General features: G+C 44.2%; 1 protein-coding gene across 1 annotated transcript in view; it reads left to right on the top strand.

Moving 5' to 3' along the window:
* PTER (phosphotriesterase related) overlaps nt 1–26012 on the top strand; it is a 132276-nt gene that overhangs the window by 11342 nt on the left and 94922 nt on the right. Inside the window, exon 2 of the mRNA XM_069211551.1 lies at nt 18346–18812. Within this exon, the coding sequence (XP_069067652.1) occupies nt 18381–18812 (432 nt within the window). The 5' untranslated portion in view covers nt 18346–18380. The remainder of the gene's footprint in view (nt 1–18345; nt 18813–26012) is intronic.

Genomic DNA, 26012 nt, shown 5'->3' with positions numbered 1-26012 from the left:
GACTAGAATGCAAAAACCCAGCACTCTCAAAACAACGTAATTTATGCATTGTGCTGATATGTTGTTGTTTAACCTTTTGCATTGCAGAGTTTATTCCTGAAGACTTATTTTTAATGTGTTTACAAATACTGTTCATTTGCAATGTAATGCTGCAGGCTTTCAGAGTGTGTTAGGGTGTGGTCCCTTTCCAGGACCTTTGAGAGACTTTCCCTGCAGCATGCCTGGGTGTGGTTGTGGGCTGGGCCAAGACTCTATAAAAGGGAGCCAGCCCAGCTCCAAGTGCTCACTATTCAGAGGTCCCGGTGCAGAGCAGCAGCTACTTCCTGAGCTCCTGTCCCGGTGGCCTATTTGATCTTCCAGGCCTCTGCCCTTCATTCTTCATTGGTGATCCTTGTTCTGGGCGGTAGGACGGTGGTTGGGCTAGCCTCCCGACGCTGTTATCGAGAACTTTCATATTCTTGGCTTAATTCTTTAATGATTAACAGATTACTTTGCGTGCTACCATTCCTTGACATTTGTATGGTGGCTTGCGAATCGGCAAGACGTGCGATTCGTTTTATGGTGCTTTAACCTTGTTGTTCATTGCGCGCTACCATTTCTTGACATTTGCATGGTGGCTTAAGAATCGCCAAGACTCACGATTCGTTTCATGGTGCTTTAACCTTGTTGTTCATTGCGCGCTACCATTTCTTGACATTTACATGGTGGCTTAAGAATTGGCAAAAGACACGCGATTCGTTTCATTGTACTTTGATCTTGTTATTCATTGTGAGCTGTTATTTCTTGGCATTTACATTGTGGTTTATGAATCGGCAAGACGGGCGATTCGTTTAATGATGATTTGACTTTGATATTCATTGTGTACTACCATTTCTTGTATTTTTACATGGTGACACTCGAATCGGCAAGACGCACGATTCTCTCGAGTTTAATTCATGTTTATTGTATGCCACTATTCTAAGATATTTATCATGTAATATTTGAGTTGACAAGTTATGTGATTTGTTTTTTCATGAATCCATATTGTGTTATTCATGGTGCACAATCCTTTTATGGTGTTTACTATATATATATATATATATATATATATATATCTGCTATATGCACAATTTGTGAGATATAATTTTCATATTGTGTGTTCTAACCTTTTTCTTACTACAGGTCTCCTTCCCAGCTGTTTCCCTTCCTAATCACCTCTTCCCCTCTTGAACTCTCTTAGCCTCTGTGATTTATCTATCAGAATCTTGGAGCTGTTCAGTGGTGGACGTGTTGGGAACGTGCGCAGACCCTGAGGATCTGGTGACTCTGACAACACCCATCACTAAAGCATGCCCATTCGAGAGAATCACCTAGCCCACAAAATCACCACTCACACAAGGCAAAGCTGATAGGGCTATCACAACCATACAGGGAAACACACCCATGCACAAGATGGCACACGCAGATGCAATAACACTGCATTTACATCCCCACAGGACCCCCACTCAACGTCACCGGAGAGGAGGTGCCACCAACATCCAGTCCCCCCACAGAAGAGGCCCACAGTGATGACAGCACTGCACGCCTGGATCACGATGACCAACGTGGCCCATCAGGGACCTATGGACAGTCGGTTACCCTGCCACAGTCCCATACCACAACAGAGCCTCCCCCTCAGGAAACACCAGCCCAGCACCCACCTAGGGGTCCCTTCCCACTGTCCACAGGACACATCAATCAGCAGTGTGTCCACCACTACAGGGACCCCAGGCATCCCCACAAACTCAAGACAACCAGGGACCTGGTGTCAGTGGCAGTGGGCACACGGTTCAGGGGACAGAGGCACAGGAAAACAGGGAAGCTGGGAGGACTGTTGTGCGACAGGGGGAGGACTGCCCAGGGAACCCACTCTCCACGAGGCTCTTGCAGGGATCCTGGGAGCATACCACCATTGTTGCAGGAGACCCAGCGGCTGCAAGAGGGACAGTACCTGGGGATCAGGGAGGACCTCAAACACATCCACACCATCCTGCATCCTGGTCACCATTGCAGGGGTGCTGGCTGACATGGCCAATACCATGAGGGAGGCAGTAGTACATCAACAGGACCCTGACACTAGCCACGCCGAAGAAGAGCCATCCACCTCCGCCAGCGCTAGTGGACGGGAGGCCCTGCCACTGGAACAACAGGCCACCAGCACCCCACCCCCTGCAGAAAGAGAACCACCTCGCAAATGGTCCCTGTGATCCAGGCAGAAGCCAGAGAAAATTGCCAAGACCCCCACAAGGAAATAGGACTCTCCTGAATGTCACCCTTCTGTCCCACTAAGTCACACTGTCCACCTTGAACTGCCATTACTCCCCTTCCTATGTCCCCTTGGACAACGTACCTGTGATACAAAGAGACTGGACTCTAACTGGACATTCTTCGACCATTACCCCAGCCCTTTGCACATCCCCCTCCACCTCTTAGCACTTAAACACCCTTGGAACAAATACAAGCCTGGAGTCTGTCAATTGATTGAAATATGCATTAGTTCAACAATCTGTAAGCATTGTAATTCATATGTACAGTTATATATATATATTTATTGGTATGACCTATAGTGGGCAGCAGAAAACACACCAGGAGCCACAGTGGGGCACAGAGATCTGAAAATAGAGATGCCAAAGGGTACAGTAAGTGGCCATAGACATAGGGAAATTATGCTGCCATGTTCAATGTCCAACACAAAACTGCAATGTAAAGTGAAGTTACAGTGTCTTACCTGTGCGTCTCTGGAAGTACTGCTGTTGGAGAAAACGTCTGTTGTCCACATCTTCATCCTCTGCCTCCTCTGCCTCACTGTCCACAGGCTCCACCGCTGCCATAAGACCATCTCCAGGCTCATCCTCCTGCAGAAAAGGCACCTGGCGTATCAAGGCCAGGCTGTGCAACATGCAACGATGATCTGGCATACCTTCTTGGGTGAGTAGTGCAGGGATCCACCAGTTAGATGGAGGCAACTGAACCTGTCCTTCAGGAGGACGAATGTTCTCTCAATTATCCTCCTTGTTCGCCCATGTGCTTCACTATATCGTTCCTCTGCCCTTTTCCTGGCATTCCTCACTGGGGTCAGTAGCCATGAGAGGTTGGGGTAACCAGAGTCACCTGCAAATATTGAGGGATACCTGTTAGCCACACACTCACACTTAGGGACAACTCCATACCCATACACCAACATATACTGGGTGGTGACCTTGGGCTCACCTATGAGCCACACCTGATGCCTCTGGAGTTGAGCCATCACATATGGGATGCTGCTATTCCTCAATATAAAGGCGTCATGCACAGAGCCAGGATACTTGGCATTCACACGGGAGATGTACTGGTCTGCCAAACACACCATCTGCACATTCAGAGAGTGATAGCATTTTCTATTCCTGAACACTTGTTAATTTCTCCGCGGGGGGCAAATGATACATGGGTACCATCAATGGCACCAATGATGTTGGAGATATGTCCCAGGGCATAAAAGTCAGCCTTCACTGTGGCCAAATCCTCCACCTGGAGGAATACGATGTAGCTGCACATGTGTTTCAGCAGGGCAGACAACACTCTTGTCAACACGTTGGAGAACATTGGCTGAGACATCCCTGATGCCATGACCACTGTTGTTTGGAAGGAACCACTTGCCAGGAAATGGAGCACTGACAGACCCTGCACTAGAGGGGGGATACCTGTGGGGTAGCGGATAGCTGAAATCAGTTCTGGCACACAGTTCTTGGATTGTGGCACGATCAAGTCTGTAGGTAAGGATTATGTGCCTGTACTACATAGTCGCCAGGTCCACAAGGGGTCTCTACACGGGGGTGTCTCCATCTCCTATTCATCCCCAGCGGTTGATCTCTAGGGTGGAAAACGGTCAGCAGAGGGTCATATTCACACATATGTTGCAATAAAAATGCATTTCTTCCTTTACAGAAACAGTATGTGAATTTGAAAGTCAGTTGATGTGCCAATGTCTGCTGTGACACAGTTAGATGCCATGGCCTGTTCCCCCCTGAAATGGCAGCTGCCTGACTGGTGAGGAGAGACAAGTGGAAATGAGGTAATTCCGCTGGCATTGTGCGCCGTTGCGATCGGCGGTCGATGACTGCCGTGGAACTTTGCAGTGGTTATCATTGAGCCCTAAGGGTTCTAGGACCCAATGGCAATGTACGTCGGCGGTGACGGTAAGCACCGCCCCGGACGTGACCGCCATTTTCTATCTGTTCAAACACTTGCTACCTGACCTTCAATAGCAGAGGACCTATACTGCAAGTGCTGCTGTGACCTGTGTCTGGAAGCAACAATGGATCGAGTGTCGGGCCCCAGCCTTCACTTCGGAGGAGTTGGAGAGACTGGTGGATGGGGTCCTACCCCAGTATACTTCACTCTCTGGTCCTCCAGACAAACAAGTGAGTACACTGTGAGCATGATGCGTGGGCCATGAATGTATGGAGTGCTGTGTGTGTAAGCCTCGTATGGGGGGGGGCTGAGGGGTCCTGGGTAGAGTGCTGCATGTCTGGTGGTCAGTGTCTGTGTGTAAGGGGATGGGAGGGATATTGTGGGACTTGAGTGCAACAGTCTGGACGGTATTACTAATCACTTTTTTCTATGCATATTTCCCTGCAGGTCAGCGCCCATCAGAAAAAGGGTATTTTGCGTGTCATCGCCAAGGAAGTGAGGACGCTGGGGGTCTTTGACAGGCAGAGCACCCACTGCTGCAAACAGTGGGGGGACCTGCGCCGCTGGGCAAGGAAGACGGCGGAGGCCCAGCTGGGGCTGGTCTCCCAACGAGGAAGGGGTGCCCGTCGTACCCTGACCCCTCTGATGTTTTGCATCCTGGCAGTGGCCTATCCAGAGTTGGATGGGTGCTTGAAGGCATCACAGCAGCCACAAGGGGGTGAGTACAGATTCAGAATCATGACTTTGCGCGCATTATGGTTTTACCTGGGTGGGTGAATGTGGGCTGTGGGTGCCCCTAGGCCATGGCGAACTGGCAGGGTAGGTCCCTTGTTGGGCAGGCTCTGAAGCTCTCCAACCCCAATAGTGTTAGTGGGCATCTACTACTGGGCAGGGTCCTGTGGGTTTCAGGTGTGCAGCTAATGGCATTAGGCATTGTACCCCATAAACTGGTGACTAGCTGTGTAACTGGTAGTGCATGGCCTAGTGCATTGGGCAGCTCCCTCTGTGTTGTGTACGCCAACGGTAGTGCTGTTGCTGGCATTCACCAAGTGTATCCTCTGTCTCCCCCCTTTTTGTTTTTTTTCACCCTGTCCTTGTGTGCATTAGCATCATCTGGCGGAGGAGCAGAGGCACCAGCCTGGAGGCCGAATCCACCGACGGTGAGGGCACCAGTGGGACAGAGGGCGAGGGGAGCACCACGACGGAGACAGGAGGGGACACTACAGACAGTGACTCCTCCTCCGATGGAAGCTCCCTGGCGGTGGCGGACACCTCTGTGCCCACCCCAAGAATAGGTACAGCCACCACCCCGTACCAGAAACACCCTCCTAGCAGCCCCTCAACGTGTTTCCTGTGCCTGCTCACCCAGGAGGGTGGGCATCTCCTTCGCCCCGGGCACCTCAGACCCTGCCCCAGTCAACCCTGCTGCCCTCAGTTAGGAGGCTAATGACCTCCTGAGATCCCTCACTGTTGGGCAGTCATCCATTCTGAATGCCATCCAGGGTGTCGAGAGGCATTTGCAACAAACAAATGCATACCTGGAAGGCATTCGTTCTGGTGTGGCGGCCCAACAGAGAGCATTTCAGGCTATGGCCTCAGCACTGGTGGCAGCCATTGTCCCTATCTCCAGCCTCCCCCTCCAACTTCCTCTACCCAGTCCCAATCCCCTCAACCCCAACCTATCCCAAGCACACCTTCTGACCAGCATCCACCCAAATCAACACAGAGAAGTGGCTCAGGTAAACACAAGCACCACACATCATCCCACAGGCACTCACACAAGCACCTTCGAGAAGCAGACACTCCAACATCCACTGCCTCCACTATGTCCCCCTCCTCCTCGTCATCCACCTCCCTCCCAGTAGCGTCTCCACTCACACCTGCATGCACTACATCCTCATCCACTACCTCCATCACCAGCACGCCTATCACTACATGCCCCTCACTGGCAGTCACCACCCCAACATCCATGCACACGTCCCCTGTGTCCTCTCCCACTGTGTCTGTGACCCCTCCTCCCAAAGTACACAACAGCCATCCACCTCACAACAGCATCCAGCTCATGCACCTGCACCCAAACACAGCAGACTGACACCTCCTACAACCACTCACTCTTCCTCCACTCCCAAACCTTCACCCTCTTCCCGCCCCAGTGTCCCTAAGAATCTTTTCCTCACCAGCATTGACCTATTCCCTACCCCCCGCGTCCTTCACCTCAGGCTAGGGTGGCCAGAATCCAGCCCAGCACCTCAGCCTCCAAGTCCACGTCTGCTGTGGTTTCTGGAGCTCTGAGATGCTCTAAGGAGGCACCAGTCAGCCCAGCCAGTGTGCCACCAACACCTGACAAGGACAAGAAGGTTCCGCCACCAGGAAAGGGCAAAAAGGGCAGAGCATCCAGCAAGGAGCCCCGCCACCAGCAGCCCCAGTGAGCAGCTGTCCGAGGCTGCAGGTGAAGGGCTGGAGCCTCCCCCCTCCACTGGCAGCACGGCCACCTGCACCGCGGGCACCACCGCCAGCTGCACCGTGGCCAGCACCGCCACCTGCACCGTCGCAAGCACCACCGCAAGGAGCTCTGTCACTAGCAGCAGCAGCCCCAGTGGGCAGCCGTCCGAGGCTGCAGGAGAAGGGCTGGAGCCTCCCCCCACCACTGGCATCACCGCCACCTGCACCAGCACTGCAAACACTGTACAGCTGTCCCCGTCGGCAGATGGACTGTAGTCATGCATCCATGGTGTGTCATGCATCCTGCCCACAGAAAACCGTGTGGGTCTGACACCCAGGTGAGTGACTGTGACCTTGTACACCCCATGTGCTCCATCACTGGGCACCAAGCCCCCTCCAGAACCAGTGGAAGAAGGCATCCACTCACCTTATCCTTGGCAGGATGAAGCACACTGGGCACCAAGCCCCCTCCAGAACCAGTGGAAGAAGGCATCCTCTCACCCTATCGTTGGCAGGATGAAGCACACTGGGCACTAAGCCCCCTCCAGAACCAGTGGAAAACCGGCACCCACTAGAGAGACTGTGGCTTTGCAGTCCCCAGGACCAAGCAGTGGGCACCCCACCCACTTGAGAGACTGGCTTTGCACTCCCCAGGACCAAGCAGAGGGCAAACCACCCACTTGAGAGACTGTGGCTTTGCACTCCCCAGGACCAAGCAGTGGGCACCCCACCCACTTGAGAGACTGTGGCTTTGCACCTCCCTGGACCAAGCAGTGGACATGCCACCCACTTGAGAGACTGTGGCTCTGCACTCCCCAAGACATCGCAGTGGGCATGGAGCCCCCTCCATGAGCAGTGGCGTTGTCCCATCTTCCGGCTGAGGTGACCCCCGCCCCCTGAGGTGCCTGTGTGTTTTTGACCTGATGCCCCTGCAGTGTTCTCTCCGTATTGAAGCAGGAGTCAAGTATGGGCATGGGCTATGTGTTTTGGCCCAGTGGGCCACGGACATTTTGAGTGGACATTATCCCGCCTTTTGTACATATTGTATATTTTGTAAATACTGTTTTTGAATTATTAACATATTTCTAACTATTTCTAATATAACACTCATTTGACTCAATTACTTTTGTCCTTGCGTTATTCCTGAGGGTTACGGGGTGTATATGTAATGTTGTTGCATGTGTTTGTGTGTATGCTGTTGGGGGTGAGGGTGGGGGTGGGGGTGTTGCGTTTTGCGTGTGTGTGTCACTCTCTTTTTCCTCCCCCCTCCCATTTGTGCTAGGTGCAGTACTCACCTTGGTCGCCGTCGCAGCCGTTGGTACTGCTGGTATATGAGCAGATACACCAGCATGGGGAAGACATGCAGCTTGGTCTCCATGGCGTCCTGGTTGTTCCTTGAGTGTGGAGAGGTGAGTGGTTTCCCTTCAAAGTACTGTTTCTGCCGTGCTTTTGATGGCGTTGGTACCGCCCCGGAAAAGCTGGCGGATGGGCGGGTTGTAATGGGGTCGGCGGTACATTGTCTTCCCCCTGGCTGTTGGCGGCTACAGCCGCGGTGTTTGTTGCTACCGGTGTTGTGGTCGGAGTGTTAAATTGGCTGTATCTCTTGGCGGTTTCCGCTGTGGTCATGATTCCATTTTTGTTACTGCCGGCCTGTTGGTGGTATTACAGCCGGTTTAACACCGACCGCCAGGGTTGTAATGAGGGCCTAGGTGCCGCCAAATTACTTCTTGGAAAAAATGTAATGGAAGATGGCTGAAAAACAGCAAGAGCCAGAATGGATTTATGCAGTTACTTATGTGTTTCTAAATAGCAGACACCTATTCTGCATAAGGAGGCTATGTAAGATCAGCCGTCCATGAAGAATTAGGCAGAGATGGAACTTGATAGTTCTATGAAGAAGTTCCAGCTTCTGGGCACACAGCAGAAGGCTTGTTTACTAGTCATCTCCTTCTTGCACTTTCTTTTCAAATGAAATTGTTGCTATGGACACCATCAATTGTTATCTCCTGTGAGTACTGTGGCTTGATCAATTGGCTGACAAACATGCCCAAGGGTGATGGGTATATCTATATGGGCTCCATAATGTGTGGTTCATTGCGTCGGCAGGGCTAGCAATAGTTTTTGACAGATCAGAATTACTCCTAGGAATGCTTTGGCTATCCATAATTAGCTGGTATTATTAGGCAGTTATGGTGAAAAGAGTGAAATGTTTCTTTAGCCAATCCAAGGTTACTGGGGCTTGACAGGGAGAATCAGGTGGAGTCTGGGATGCTTCTTTCGTGTGAGTTGAAAGCGTGATGTGTTTTTGATGTTGGTGCTGTTCAGAAAGTCAAGGAATACTTCCCTTATGGTCTTGGTGGTGGTATCTCCGTGAAGATTGAGGTCACCCCGAATCCGGTACAGTGCTCCGGAGCCGTTGTAACTAGGTTTGTGCTTTACAGATATCTCATATGAATACATATACAAACAATGTTTTTGCAGTAGGGCATTGTGGTAAGATCGATGTAGCACCTGAAGGTCTGTAAGTTAGGTGGAATCTAACTATTTGAGTTGCAGCAAATGGACAATGACAGGGGGAGAGTTTTAATTGCTTGCCTGAAGACTGTTGTTGACGAGTTTAGGGCTATGTTGCTCAGTGAGTGACTGCAAAGCTGCCTTTTACCATGTGAAAGTGCTTAATGCATTCAATATTGTATGAAGATAAATGCAGAATCAGGAAAGGAATAGTAAAATGATGTGATCACAACACAGAAAATGCATAGTCAATCAGGATTAGCTTTTAAATTTAAACAATAAAAACAGCATAGCCTGCGTGTGAGAATGCTTAGGCATCTGCTCAGAAAAGCAGATATAGTTATTCACTATAGGCACAGTGAAAATATATATGGATATCAAATTGCTTAGCCCATATCCCAACCAGTTATATTTTTTTAGGTTAGAAGTAACTTTAAATGAATAGGAGTAAAGTTAATAAGGGAAAATGTTTCCATGCATATGCAATCCTGGCTTTTAAGTGCAGAGCATTTGGCATGCAACTTGTTTTATCCCTCTGTGATGGTGTGGCTATGCCTAAGCTTGAAAATTTACTTAACCAGTTCTCTGACAGATACACAAAAGCCAACTTCTGGTCAATTATGTGGTCGTGGCTGTCTAAGAAGTGTGCAGTCAAAGAATAGTCTCACCAAGGACACCCTGACACAGAACCTGTTAAAAGGCGAGCTGTTAGAAAGAATGGCTAGCTAGAAAGATGCAAAAACTGCCAAAAAGAAGCACAGAGCTGCAGTGCATGCAACCATTGTGCTGTTTTCTGAAAATGCTTTTAACCTTTGTTCTTCAATTGAAATATGCACAAATGAGCTACATTTGGTTTAAAGTACCTTTCTTGAAAGTAGCTCTTATGCTTTGCTGCGTGCCTATCCTATATGCATCAGGCTTGCATTTTGTGTGCCCTCTGAATGTCTAGGACTCACACCTGCCTCACTGCTTTATAACCAGCCCACTGAAGTGGGCCAGGCAAAGCCCCAAATTTCACAAAGAGAAGAAAAATTAAGTGAATGCAGCAATGAACTGTGTAGAATTCCCTTAGGACCAGGCGTCCCAGGGATTAGAGAGCTGAAAATGTACCATATGAAAAAAAGAAATAAAATCTATTCCAGGCATTACTAAAGGTACATGAAATGTGAAGTTTGTAACATAAGAAATATGAGTTACAGTCAGAAGAAAAAAACAAGCATTTGCAAAGCCAATTGTTCTGGCTTGTTTTTTTAAAGAAGGTTGTGTGAAAGGTGTTTTGACTCCTGCTAAATATAGTCCTGCCTATTTGTTCATGACTACACTTGCCAGTAAGAGCGGGGTCCTTCTGTTTCAATTGTATGCCGGATTTGGCAAAGTAAAATTGTCTTACTTTTTACAAGGACTATCCCCCAATTTAAAACCTTATGCTTTTGACTTGCTTGCTTCTGTCAGGATGAAATCAACACTTTGTTCAAACAATTGCTTTCCATTAGTGGTATCTTGAAAAAGATTTGCTGAGATACGAGCCAAGATGCTGTCTTCAAATTTATTCAAAAATGGCTACTACACCTTGGAGCGAGCACCTGGTCACAATTGCAAATGATTGTCCAGATGAAACCTCATGAGGCTTCAGACCAGGCTCCTTGGGCATTATGTAATGTCCTTGAACATATCTCTCCAGAACCAGACCATTTCTCAACCACATCTGAATTAACAGTAGAGCTGTTACACAAATATCCACATCATGACACCACGTGGCTCCTTGAAGTAGTGACTCTATCTTACTTTTGTACTGTATGTAATTAACATTAATTGAGATTAACTGTTTCCAGGGATCCAAGCAGATCCTGTCAAATGTCGTAATAAAAGTTAGCAGCCTACGCATGTTGTCTGTAGTTTGAATTGTCCTTTGATCAAGGTTTCATCCAGCGCACTGGGAAAAATATATATATCTATATTGATATTCTTGCATGTTTCATAGCACTGCACTTTCTCTTTACCTTTTGCTTTTCCCTTTTCTGTTCAAAGGAGAATATTTTTGCTTTGCCCGCGTTTAAAAATATTTTGCACACGTGCAGCTTATTGAATTGTTTTTCAAAATCATTATTGTGTGATGTTGCATGTGATCAGCAAATAGCCTACCTGAATGCAGACAGCATTGACCTTAATGTGAACCCTGTTATACTGTTTCGAGCATGGACCTCATTCAGATTGCCCTAGTAATTTGGGAGTTAATATTGCAACCTGTAAATACTGATAACACCGGGTTCCACAGTAATTCCACATTCTGAGTTTCACACCTTGAAATACAGGGTAACCTGGTAAAACTGTAAACAAGTGGTCTTGTTTCTCTGCTTCCATTTGAAGGTCCTTATCAGACACTGTTTATGGTTTACAGTAAGCATAAAAATTGTGTTGAGAGTTAGAGTCGTTGGAAGGGACTGGGTTAGGTTAACTTTAAGAACTGGGTTAGGGTTGGAGAAAGGTTTAGCGGAATGGGATAAAAGGTAGGGTCGGGTAAGAGTTAGGTTAAGTTAAGAGGCTGAGGTTAAGGTTATAATGGGAATGCGCACACATTATTGCATCCCTTATCTTTTATTTATTTATTTATTACTGAACATTGTACAGAGCCACATGTTTGCAGCCATGCACTTAATTTTAATTGGTTCAGCAATGGAAAATGTAGCCAAGAAGGTAAAGAATGGTTACTGGGAATTCCAACCAAATGCAAAAACTGTGCCTCATTGATAAAAACGCTGTACATCAGAGTCCCTTAAAATAAAGATAATTGAAATCAATTGTGGGTTTAGATTGGACCCCGTCAATGGATCAGGGGAATCGGGGCAATGGCATGCTCCTTGTCAACATGCACTGGAGTGCCAGATACTGCCGATATCCAAGTCCTTTGATTCGATAGTCCTTGTGCTGCCCAGAGATTTTCATTCAATTCCTGACTGCACTGAAATTCACTGGAGTATTATCGAAGGAGCATTAAGTTGCATATAACAGCATTTATTCAGTTATTTTACAGATGCCTGTCCAGGTGCCCTTTGCAGTTCCTTAGTGAGCTTTCCCGGGATGACAGATGGTAACAATGCAATAAGTGAGCAAGACGTGAGGGTGAGCTTGATCCTAAGACTTCTTTGTCAGTTAGGTACAAGCTAGTCTTACAATATGAGGCTCACAGAGTGATCTGTCAACATGTGTGGCTGATGGGACTTTGGATGAATAAACCAAAACTGCAGACTGTGTGCTACTTCACTGATGCCTGTCTGTAACCCCCTGAGCAGTGTAGGACACATCTGGGCTACCACCACTAGGTAGGGTGGAGGACACTCACCCCTAGTGTGTGGCATGTGCCTACATGTGACATGGCTGTTTACTAGGGCTTTCATTATTGTTAGACCTGACAGTCATATGGTGGGCTTCCCTCAACTTTTTGCCTCCTCTTCTCCTGTTTCCTGAACCCGTGTTTGTTGATCTTTGAACTCTTCACTTTACCACTGCTAAACAGTAGTAAAGTGGATGTGCTCCCTTCCTAAAACATTAAATAACTGGCTTACACCCAAATGGCACATTTGATTTACTTATAGGTCCCTAGTAAAGTGGTACATCATGTTACCAGGCCCTGTAAATTTATTGCTATTAGTGATCCTGCAGCACTTTTGTGCGCCCACTTAAGTAGCCTTTTTAAACATGTCTCAGGCCTGCCATTGCAGTTTGTGTGCAGTTTTAAACTGCTATTTAAACCCAGCAAAATAAACCTTTTGCCAGGCCTAAACTTTCCCTTTCAATATACAGTTAGGTACAAGCTAGTCTCACAATATGAGGCTCACAGAGTGATCTGTCAACATGTGTGGCTGATGGGACTTTGGATGAATAAACCAAAACTGCAGACTGTGTGCTACTTTACTGATGCCTGTCTGTAACCCCCTGAGCAGTGTAGGACACATCTGGGCTACCACCACTAGGTAGGGTGCCAGTGTTAACATTAAGGAATTCAAAATATATTTTCTGTTATGATCCGCATCCTGGATTATATGTACTTGTTTGCTTCCCCCTGCAGAAACCCACGTGCAGTCCTGTATGTCCTGTACAGTACTTTGCACACTTCTTGCTTTTGCTATGTGCCCCAGTTTGACTTACTGGGTGCCCTCTCACAACAGCCAGAACACACTTCACTATGCTCTACAACACCACAGCGAAGATCTAGACACCCTGAGACATGCTCTTTGCCGAATGCGGCAGCATGGCTTGAGCCCCTGGACCCCTCCCCCAGCCCTGCCACTGCACATTGTAAGCCATTCGTTTTATATGCCCTACTGAGGTTTGCACGTTTTCAGCACAAGCTCAGCTTACTTCTGCACATGCTCAGTGGCACTCTGCATTCACTACTAGGCCACATTTTACATTACATTTTATTCATTACGTCACCCATGCATATTGCACACCTCACGCATTCGCATATATACACTCCACACTTTTCTTCAGCAACTTAGCCATGCTCTGTGCATAGTCAAGCTCGTCCTCGATTAACTGCATTTTGTACATTCTGAATGATAGCTGTAACCTCAACCAGTAGAAGATTGTGCGATCGAACAAGGAACACTTCCACTCTGCTCATTCTGCAATGTATTTGCTTGTTTGGTAAAATCAGTAATTAAAAATGTTCATACATCCTGTCATTTTGTTTTGTATTTCCGTTGTACTTGTCCAAAATATTTCCACTTACATTTTCTAGTGGGAGTAATTTATTTATAGTCAACTGCAAGTATTTCTTAACAATAAATCAGTGGGATCTAGGTCAGTGTGATCTGTAACTGATACCTCCTGTAATGGTCGAACTGTTTTCATTGAGGCATCCCTCAGTGAGTTTCTTCTGTCTATATATCTTGAATATGTACTTTATTTCCCAGTCTGGCCCATGCTGTGAAAACGGAGCAATCTTGTCAGAAGAATGTACATATTCTTAGGTCCTCATTATGTGTGGCCAGTAAAGGGGCTATGTTCTCCCCACTCCCGGATTTACGAATATCAGTGGTGCCCATGGGGACTGGGCAAAATCCATCCCATTATCAGTTGGACCTGGAGAGTTCACTGAGAAATGAGGAATTATGAGGGGGACTCGGTAATTCTGTCTCTTATTTTCCCCAGTATTTTTTTATTTCTTCCATTAATTTCAAGTAGAAATTTGTTTGCAAGAGCCAAATTCTCCAGATGAAGCTAAAGAGATCCATAGTGTTCCACCAGATTTGATAATTCTGATGGGGCTGCTAATCCATGTTACTTGCCCCATCTGAATCAAGAGGCCACTTGTAAAGACGACCTAAATGTAGCTCTTTTACTATGACCAATTTTATATGTGGCAGGTATGCTTATCATTTATTCTGTAAGCTATTTCCTGCCTGGGGAGCACCTTGCTGCCATTGGTAAGGAAAACGAAAACTTATGTAGTTAAAAAAAAATCAGAACTTTATTATTTTATGAATCAGGTGTAGTTAGTGGTTTCTTGAGTTGTGTGCATGAAGAATTCTCTGCTTCCCTGACCAAGCTTATTAAACTGTGAAACTTAAAATTGGATGAGGCAGATCCAAAAGTATGGTATGGCAGATCCAAAACCTTTTTGAATGAACAGATTGTCTTTGTCTCCCATACAATGGCATCTGAGATTGGAATGATCTTAAATACTATATTGATACGTGCAGCGCATCCTTTGGATTACCATTGCTGCACAACTATCAGTAAAGATTAGGAATTGGATACTATGATGGGCTTCTTCCTATCTTTGGTATGCACCATTCGGAATGCTAAGTCTAAGGCACTTTTCTTCAAGCCAAAGTGTTTTCTTCGCAGCTATTTACATACTCCTCGTGGGCTCTGTGCCTTCTAAATTGGCGACCACATAGAATTATAATTGGGAAGGTAGATAACAGCTTTGTTTCCACTGAGGAGTTGCAAGTAACCTCAAATAGAGAACAAGAGAAAAGCTCCTGCTTTTTGTGAGCTCACTTGAAAACCTGAGGTGGAAAACATCATTTAGTGACAGTAGCCCTGGTATATTTTATGTTTTGTCCTAAAAAAATCTCCTCCCCCATGCAGTTGCTACCCGGGATAAGCTCCACGGGGTTTAAGAACTCATATTGGACAACATTGCTTCAACTCTCTCCCTAGCTGTACCTAATGAATAATACATACCTAGAGGTGGACAAGCCATGCTTTGACTCTATATTGTCTCCTTTACCTATGGGGGCTGGTAAGCCAATTTAGAATCAAGGATCCCAGAAACTCCCCTGTTCTTCACACTACAGTTTTTATGTTGCAGGTGGCTGCTGGATACCTTTGTAGAGCAGAATCCTATACAGGACTAAGGGCCATTTGTACGAACATTTGGAATTGCGATTTCCTGATTGCGATTCCATGCGAATTGCAATCAGGAAATCCAATTCCAAATGTAAGAAACTCCTTTGAGTTTCTTTTGTGATTCCCTGTGGGCTGCACATAGACCTACCTCATTAATATTAATGAGGTGGATTGCAATTTGCGACCCACTGGGAATCACAAAAATCACAGGGATGGTGGCTTGCTGTGGTCAGCAGACCACCATGTCTGTGACTGCTTTTAAATCAAGCTTTTTTTTTTTAAACGCAGCCTGTTTTCCTTAAAGGAAAACAGACTGGGTTTAAAAAGAACAAAATGAGATGTTGCAGTGGGACCACTGCCTGCTCTTAAAAATGTTTTTGCATGCGTTCACAAAGGGGAAGGGACTCCTTCCCCCTTGTAAATGGGTTAACACCAATTTGAAATTGGTGCTAACTGTGATTGTTTTACGACTGCATTCACGGTCACAAAACAATCATACATACCATTCAGATTCGGTATTAGGAAGTAACGCCCTGAACACTCCCCTTCCTAATACCGAATTGCAAAACCCAAATTGAGATTCAGTAACAAGTTACTGAATCGCAATTTGGGCTTTGTACATCCCAAAAAGCATTTTTGTAGTCACTAACGGGCCTATTTGCTGCGACTAGAAAAATGCTTTGTACATGTGGCTCTTAATGTTTATACCTGGGTGACAGTACATGGTTCAGTGGGATTCTACATGAAGTTCTGGACATTAACATTAGTGCCAGCTGCTCACACATCTGTGTTGTATTTAACACAGCTTCACCTCTATGCCACATGTGTGCCTCTTTATCAGCCACTATTAACCCAGGTGCAAGGTTACAAGATGATTCCATGTTACTAGGAGCACTAGTTTGACTGTTCCTTTCACATATCATTGCTTTCATTTAAAATTAGCCAATACTACAAACTCCAGAATGTAAACATCCAGAGCGGAAAATGGTGTGCTCTTTAAATTGTTGATTCTGTTGATGCCACTGATACTGCCTACCGTGACAAAGTATGCAGAGGGGGAGGGAGGAAGCAGTGATCACCTGGCTGTCTGTCTTCATCTGAAGATGTCAAATGATCTGATGCACCCAGGGAAGTTATTCCATAGCAAATCAGATACTATCAGATTTGAGCGTTGGTATCTGATCAATGGTTTGCAACTGTAACCATTGATACAGTTCAATGCAAATCCCAGTTTGGAAGGTCACTCCTTTTACACCCCTTCCTACTTGCTATTCATAATAAGTCATAGATCCTCTTTTGTGAATCAGAAACACTTTTCCTAACAGCTAGAGGGTATTATACAGTACAAAATACTGTTATACAGTCATAAATCCTTTGATTTTGTGAGTTTGTGAATCACTGTGTTGCACAGCAAAAATGTTTAATACCTTGGGCCCGATATTTCCTCTAGTTGCAAGCAGAGCAGGAACAAAGCATAACCCTTTAGTGAACAGATATTTTTTAATGGTATTGCAATATGTAATAAGTGATGTAAATGTTCTGATCTGAAGTGCATGTTGTTTCTAGATGTTGGGCAGCGGCTTTATTTTCCTCAGCTTGAACATCGGGAGCGGGGAGCTATCAGTAGTTGCTGATTTGTACTTGTTGTTTGGGCATAGAGCAAGTGATAATCATCCTGCATCAATGATCTTGTGAGGTGTAATAGCATTATTGCCATGATAGTTATTTAATGTACAATAGCTGTTTTTAATGCAATTTCTTAAATAAAACATTGCTTCTTAAATGTTGACTCACTTGAAAAACATTTAACCTACATTAAAATGTGCATTCAGTGATAAAGGTTAAAGGTAGTTAATTACAATATACATAGTTTAACCCAGATGAAACTGTGTTAAGTACACTATATACAATGAAGGGCTTTGCATGGATATAGTAGAGAGAACCATTAGCAGTCATCTTGAAAAATTCATTATCTAAACATAATCTACACACCGTTGTTCTTGTGTCCTTAAAATATACAGACATCTAAAAACATTTCTGTTTTTCGATATTGGCTCCACTTAGTGTTATATTATACAAATTGCAATCAGTACTATTGTTTTCATCTTTGTTTGTGAATTTAGTACACAAATAATTTAAGGCTGGGCAGGAAAACCTCTAATCCTTTCTACTCCATTTTAGAAATCTTTTTTGCTAATTCTTTCTACTCTTTCTTCCTTTATTCCCTTCTCTTGTTTTTCATGTAATGATTAAGTAATTATTCTATATCTTTTTTTGGGTTTCAATTTATTATTGGTTTTGAGAGATCCTATATGGAAGAACTAAAACAGAACAAAGGGACCTGAAGGAGTATAATTGTATACTTATGTAGCAAGAAAGTTGCTAATATGACCTGGCCTCAACTTTATTAATTTTGTCTATTAAATAATTTTCTGAACCAACTTAAATATGAATTTTAAAGCAAGTTAAAGATAATCTGTTTGTACCATCATTCATGTGGTGCTTCAGTTTTTTCCTCGTAGTTTTTGGTAAGTTGGCTTATTCAAGTAATTGCAGAGGCCTTGCACATAGATGTTGAATAATTTGGCTTACAGGAATGATTTTCTTTTATGCTGGAAACATGTCTCCTCCTTTCTGCTGTAATTGATAGCTTTGTGCTACAATTAAATAACATATTCTAAAATGATTTTTAGAAGTGCAATTTTTAATGTACAGTCGTTACTCACATAAAAGTAAACTCTATCATACTTTAATAACTTAACCTGTGAACAATCAATAGTCTTGGTTCCATGCACTACTTGTCAATTTCTTACACTAAAACATTTTTTTTTAAATTTTCAGCATCTGTAAATGTTCTGTTGTATTATACACCTAAGATGTCTTCCCTCAGTGGTAACGTGCAGACAGTTCTCGGGCCTATTTCGCCTGCCAAGCTTGGTTGCACTATGACCCATGAACACTTAACTATGACCTTCAAAGGCTTCTTCTGCCCCCCTCCAGCTGGCCAGGAAGCTCTGTCTAATGAGCCTATTTTGATGAAAAACCTGTTTTGGCTGAAACAGAATCCTTACAGCAGCAAAGAGAATCTTGAACTGAATGAGGAGACTGAAGCTGTAAAGGAGGAGTTGTTATATTACAAGGCTGTTGGGGGTGGAGCTATTGTGGAAAATACAACAACTGGTCTCGGCAGAGACATGAGGACTTTAAAGTGGCTTGCAGAAAAGACTGGAGTACACATCATCGCCGGGGCTGGCTTCTATGTGGGTCCCACCCACACTGCAGAAACACAAGCTATGTCAGTTGAGCAGGTAAGATCTTATTAGCCTTTCAATTACTTTGAGAACAAGTTCATCATGAATATCCGTCACTGCTAAAACATAGCATTTAGTTCAGACAGGGGAATAAAATTTCAATTGTATCAACCTGCTGTTCAAAAAACACAATATTTTGGAAAATAGAATCTAGGAGATGATACAATACAAAGATGTGCTATAACAGAACTAAGAGTAGAATCTAGACTTAAAGTACTTTAACTTTACAAATCTAGAAAATATAAATTAAAAGTTTCAAACGTCTTGTTAGAAATATGATACTATCTATGTAGTTAATATTACGTTTGTAAGCTAAACGTTTGTACTTCAAATTGTATTCATCGTGTTACAGGGGTATGCCTTTGAGTGAAGGACCCTAGCATCCACATAGTTACCATAACTGTAATCTTAATAACATCCACTAAATGTATCTTTAACTATAAATCCATAAGCCTAAACTTTAATCTAGTAATAAATCCAGGTGTCCTGCCCTAATGGTAACCTCTTTCCATTCCTCATGCTCTGAGTAACTAAAATCAAACTCCTACCCTAATACCTAAGCCTTCTTGTATCACATCTCAGTCCCTAACCTTAGGCTAAGGGCCTGATTTAGAGTTTGGCACAGGTTACTCTCCCCTAACTGTAGCTGTATCTTAAAGAAGATCATTTGCGCCATCCATAACCAAACTTAAATCCCAAACCCTAGAACTCACCCTACATTTTTGGATTGCTGTAACAGATACTGATATTCTTGTTATGAATCTTTTTTTTATCTTCCCTTTGGAAATATTTCAAACTCCCCCAATTTGTTTTCAAAATAAAGGTTTTCCAGCATTTGATTTTTAAAAACTTTATTTCAAAATCCATGGGCCTGATTTAGAGTTTGACGGATGGGGTTACGCCATCACAAACATTATTTGTTCCTATGGGAATCATAACACGTTTGTGAAGGAACCCATCCGACATACTCTAAATAAGGCCTTTGTCTTTTCTACAGTTGAATTCAAACTTTTGACCTGAGATTATTCATCATGCCTTTCTTAATCCAGTTTTCCCATGAAATCAATGTTTTTTATATTAGAGTATTTTACATAGCTAATAGACCAATTCAAATTCTTAGTATTACTTATTTATTGTCATTGATTTAAAATAGTTCAAACTTCAGAAATATTGTTTTTAATGAACGGTTTTACAGCTTTGCTTTTCAAGTTCTTAGTGTCAAACACTTAGGGCCTGATTACAACTTTGGCGGTCCATCCATCAGACCACCAAAGCATCGGGGAGGAGGCTGCCGTCAAGCCAGCGGTCTCCCCCGTCATATTACGATGTTTCTGCCGGTCAGCCCAGTGGAAGCATTGATGCAGCATTGGCCTTGGCTCCCTAAGGGAGCCAAGGCCAATGCCTTTGTACACAAGCACCCTAGGAATGCACACTGTCTACGTAGCAGATGGTGCACATTCCAAGGGTGCTGCCAGAGGGCCCCTGCACTGTCCACGACATTGTCATGGGCAGTGCAGGAACCCCCCCCCCGTGGCACCCAACACTGGCTTTCTGTCAGCCTTTCCATGGTGGTGCAAATACAATGGAAAGGCTGGTGGAAAGCAAAATTGTGATCAGCACGGCGGTGCCGCCATGGGCACCACTGTGGCCTAATACGACTTTGACTGCTGCCAACCCATCTGTATCTATGATCCTGGCAGTTGCTGCAGTTACCTGGCCGTCTGACCACCAGAAGTGTAATCTGGCAGTTAGACCGCCAAGAGTGCGATGGTTCGACCGTCCCCGTGAGTTTGGCAGTCCTAGGACCGCCAAGCTCATAATCAGGCGCTTAGTCTTTCTCACTATTGAATTTGAACATTTGACCTTGAAGGATTTATAATACTTTTCTTAATTCAACATTTCTAAAAACAAATTTTTATTTTAATATTTTTATGCAACTCATATAAGTATTTACGTTGATATAAATATTTTTGTTTTGCTAACACATTTTAGTTGTATATGGTCAAACAAAATCATCTTAAAAAGGATATGATGGTCCTCAAGGATGGTGTGTGTGATTAAAAATATTTATATATAATTTGTACCTTGCACTTTACTTAAAATACAAAATATAGTGAATATTACACCTTCATACATGTTCTCCTTTAAAATTGAAAAAAAGTGTTAGGAGGAAAAGCCATGTTCCACTTCTCCCCTTCAATGCTTACATTGTATGTCTATTGTTATACTTTCCTATATTTTCATATATGTCTCCTTTAAAACTGAAAAAAACGATGGAGGAGTGGCTAGACCCTCTCCCTTTAAATGTATGTGCACTGTGTTTGTCTTTATGACCAGTTGAAGGCTTCGTCCGAAACGCGTCACCAGTGTCTACTTAATGGATATCACGTTTTTGCACTGAAAATAAAATAAAGTATGTAATACCGGTACGGAGAGTGCCGCCGTCTTTCATGTAGATCTGTGAGGCGATAAATGTGCGTCACGTTAAAGGACTTAGCAGACCCATGTTTGTATATATAATTTTATATATATATCTATATATATATATATATATATATATATATAGATATATATATATATATAGATATATATATATATTAGAATGCATTAAAGTTAACTATGTAATTTAGTCCAATATAGCCATAGAGAGATTCCAGAGGCATCATAAACCAATGCAAGAGGTTGAAAACCTGGAGATGGCACTATAGGACCATAGTATACATGTTACCTCTTATGTATTTTTGATGTTCCATGTTTATTTTGGGAACGTTTGCTTGATAAAGTCTTCAAAGGGCAGCTAACAGCGGAGACAGACTGACATAATGTTTATCTTTGTTGAATAAATTGGCAGTGGTGAGGGTCAGTGGATTTAGACAGCACTCTTTTAACACAAAAGTATGGATTACTGCATTTGCCACATAACTTGCAAAATGTGCAAATTTCACCAAAATAGTGTTTCTATATCATATTAATAAAAATGGGTAAGGCACATGGTTTTGATGGTTTGCTGAGTGTGTTTTTACAGTGTTAAACATTCCCAACAGATTCCTGAGCATAAGCGGTTGTCCCTGGATGTTGTACTAGGAGTAATTTGTGCAATTCTGTTAGTGTGTTTTCTTCCAGTAATGTACTTTTCAGTGCAAGGGTTCATAAATAGGTTTTGGATGAATTTGGAGTTATCACAGATTTGAGGAATATATTAATGAGATTGTCCACGGAACAGGTATAGTGGTAAGCACTGGATACCCCTTTGTGCAATCTAAAGTGTTTGAGAAAGCAGTGAAAAGTATTGCCTTAATCAGCTACATGACAATGGTCCAGAATGTTCATTAGTGGGAGAAGGACAAAGTGGAAGTATTGCAATAGTAAATATGGGGATTGGTAGACTGCACAGGACGTAGATGGAGATTACTTTCTTGAAGCTTTGCACCTGTTTGTGAACGTGTTATTATGGTTGATGAGCTGGCCTAGACAAAAGAAAAATACCATTAACAAATGAAGGACTTTAAAAGTAAAAATCTGTATATTTATGAGACACATTTCATAGGAAATATATCACAGTCAATACATTTAAGCTCATATTCAAATGTTAGAAAAGGACTGCTCCATGCGATAACACAAAACAAAAAAATGTGTGTCGCGTTATTCTATGGGAAGTGCAAAATAACAAATCAAGCCTTAGTGCTGTTAAGGTAGTTGTTTATGTCTTAAGCATCTTCTTTGGCTGATGTGTGAGTGAGCACAGCCCAGTGAATTTTGGCGGTTGTCCCACTGAAATATTTTCTTTCAGACTTATATATGTTTGGGAAGGGTGTTGGTTAAAAATGAATTGTGAGGCAAACTTAGCTGTTGTAGCTGAAGGGCTGCTAATAATATGAAACTTTTGTTGAACTATTTTCTCTAGACACTAACTTCCCAAAAGCTAGGAGCTGAAAAAAGTCTATGATGATAACTCTGTGGTAGTGGCTTTTGTGGGCATACTCGACAGGTTGTCCTGCTCTTCCAGGAGTGACATTTTAACAAGGCAGACTGTTTTTTATGAAAAGAAATGTCCCATTAGCATAGCTACCTTCAGGAAGCGTTCTCAACTCTTCAGCACTTTGCCCTCAGACTCCTGTTCATCAAGGTTCCCATTTGAAAGTGGCTCTCAAAACTCTACTATCAGGTTCAAATGACAATGTCCACTCTAAATGGTCTATAGAGGGAACAATGTCCTCAGGAAGTTCTGAACTCTCCAGCTGCATGAGGGACTTGCCATAGTAAAGAAGGTATCTCTGAAAGGTCCCTTTGAAGCCAGGTCGCTCAGCAGCTATACATATAAAAATGTATAATATATGTGAAGTACATATTCATCTTGTGTTTATCATTACTCTGATCATTTGGAAAACTCTTTAAGTATTTGGGACATGTGATTTCACTGAATTCCCTCAAAAGGAAGTCGATAAAAGGGCCCACATATCGTTATTTGTTCTATTGACAGTTTTCATCTTCAGCAAGCCCGAATGTGGTACAGCCAAGCCCTGTCCTCTGCGATGATGTTTGCATCCTACAGTTCCTGTTTGCCTGTACATAAGCACCATTTGCTATCTTTATGGAGTATAAAGGAAACACTTGTTTCTTGGGCATGGTCTAGGACGATGTAGGTAGGGTGACTATTTTTGTTAAAGATATTGTCTATGTCATTTAGAATCTTTTTGTAATAGTTCATCAATTTGATACAGTATTAGAGTAGATGGGGTAGCATGCTTGTGCTTTGTGCTGTAGTTCTGCATCTATGGAGAATTTTCACACACTCAGTATATGCGAGGGTTCACCCTAAATCTGCTTCCCATCTCCTTTGGTTGAGGTGTTTGAATGTTGTGAGGCTTCTCTTCTAGACTCAAATGTGTGTGTTGTGACACAGACAAGTATCTGTGATCTTGGCTTCGGCTTGAGCAAGGCGAGCCCTCCAGATGTCCCTCCTATCCTACCTCTTTAAGTCGTCTTTGCCCTTGTTAGAGAATGCACCTGATTGTCCCTTTCATTGTGTAGGCCTATGTAGAGTGTGCCTACATAGCCACCTCTGACCATGACCCCTTTATCCTATGTGACTGCAAAATCTTAGAAAATCCCTGCTTTAAGAAGGGTTCTTGTTCCTCATTCGGAGCATGCATGTTATCTGTTGTCCGAGGCTAAGTGCTAATACACAACCATTTCCATCAGTTAATGTTTTCCTCACTTTTCAAGTGAGAATGTTAGATATAAGGTTTACAAGAATTGTATAAGTATATCCCCTCCAAGCCAGAGCAAAAAGGGCCGGGATGCTGGGGATTTATAACAAAGAATTGATATTTGTGTTATATGTTTGTTATCACCTATTCTGCATTTGATCAATGAGTTATTAGGTGGCTACATTTTGCAATTGATGGAGAAAGGACAGTGAGCCAAATAAGTCTTTATTATTATCAAGTCATCAAGTCCTGTCAGTCTTTTTAATGTTCATGTTTTGGGACATTGAACATATGATCTTGTCAATGTTGGTGGACATATTGTGTGCTACAAGACAACCAATCTGATAGAGACAACTAGCAGCAGATTCCTTATCTTAGAATTCTTCCCCAGGGATTAGTCTGGAACTGGAAATTTTTCCTCAGCTGTACCTCTGCATGTCGGTTGAGGGCAGCGACGTCATCCCCGGACATGATGTCAGTGAAGTCAATATATTACCTCCTCTGATGCGCTGACGTCAGTTTCTTCTTTTCCACGCAGCAACGCGGATCCGGTGTAACATAGTACCAAGGGCCCGTTTGGCCTTTTCTACCCGACGTCGTGTATTTTGTTTCATTACAAATCTCTATTACAGTGATAGTGTATATGCCTTCTGGGTTTAAGCCTTGTGGATCCTGTTCCAGGTAGATGTGGGCCACAAATCCTCATTCCATCTGTTTGTGTGTCTAGGGTCTCATCATGATGTTGACGAGTGCGACGCCTGCCATAGTCTGAAGCCATAGTCCTTGAGGGAGCGTCGCATGAAGCTCCTTGCAGCGCGGGCAGACAAGTCCTCTTCACGCCGATGTCGCAGTCCATATTCGTGGTCCCGGGAGCTTGCCATGAGTCGTTCTCGGATGGTTCTGTTGACCTCGGTTGCACCCTCGATGTCTCCAGGTAGGTCTTCCCAGGTGCCTTCACGCTCTTCAACGTCTCCGCCTCCGCGTTCTACTCCAGTGGAGTCTGCGCCCGAGTCAACCCCATCCCTTCCACCGTTACCTGGCACCGGATTGACTGTGGACCAAATGCAATGATACTATGTGTCCCTCCATTCTGTCTTTGGTCCTTCCCCTACCTCTGGAGTGCCTTTGGGCCCTATGGAGGTGGTGAGTGTTTTGGCAGGGTCTTCGCCCGCAGTTTCATCCTCAATGCCTGCTCCCACTCTCGAATCCCACTCCGGAGTCGGATCTTCGTCGGCCTTGTACGGCCTCTGTCTCCTTCTCCTGATCCTCTTATCCCGATGCCCCTCACGACACCGTTGGACCTGTCAACTTCGCACTACGCGCCTATTTTGATTTGTCTGGAGTCGGATGATGCCGGTTCCAAGGAAGCCTCCCCCAGTCGACGTCGGTCGAGGTCGACATTGACGCCGAGAGCGGCGCCAGGGTCTTTACATGAGGATTCTGTGCTGGGTCTACTTTTTAACCCCCTTGCACTTCCTCATACTCCCCTTCTGGGGCCCATTCCATGTTCTTCCTCGGATTGGGTGCTTGATTTGGGACAAGCTAGTGGTCTAGACTCCTCCCCATTGTCTAGCCTGCTCTCTCTTGTCCCATGGCTTGGCAATGGAAGCCAGCACTGCATTTGCAGATGTTTTGAGGTGGGTTTCTGATGTTTTAAATTTGCATCTTCCTATGGTGCAATTGTCTATTGGTCTGTTATTATCTTTTAACCCGGATCAGTCTGACACCAAACACGTTCTTCCTTTTTGCAAGGCTCTTTACGACATCCTTCTAGGTATCTGGACTCAGCCTGTCGCTAGTCCTTCGGTGGATCGTTCTGTTTCACACAGGCATCGGCCCGCACAGGCAGACCCCTTGTGCCTTCGCCACCACCCTAACCCTCTGTGGTTTGTTTCTCAAACTGTTTTGGGCGTTCCTGCTCTGGAACAGGTTCCACCTACTCCCCGGCACTGGGAGTCTTGGCAGATGCATGCTGCCGGCAGGCAGG

This window comes from Pleurodeles waltl, chromosome 10 (genome assembly GCF_031143425.1).
Source record: "Pleurodeles waltl isolate 20211129_DDA chromosome 10, aPleWal1.hap1.20221129, whole genome shotgun sequence".
Taxonomy (NCBI): Eukaryota; Metazoa; Chordata; class Amphibia; order Caudata; family Salamandridae; genus Pleurodeles; species Pleurodeles waltl.
Note: the sequence above shows the minus strand (reverse complement) of the source record. Positions and strands in the feature narration are given on the sequence as shown.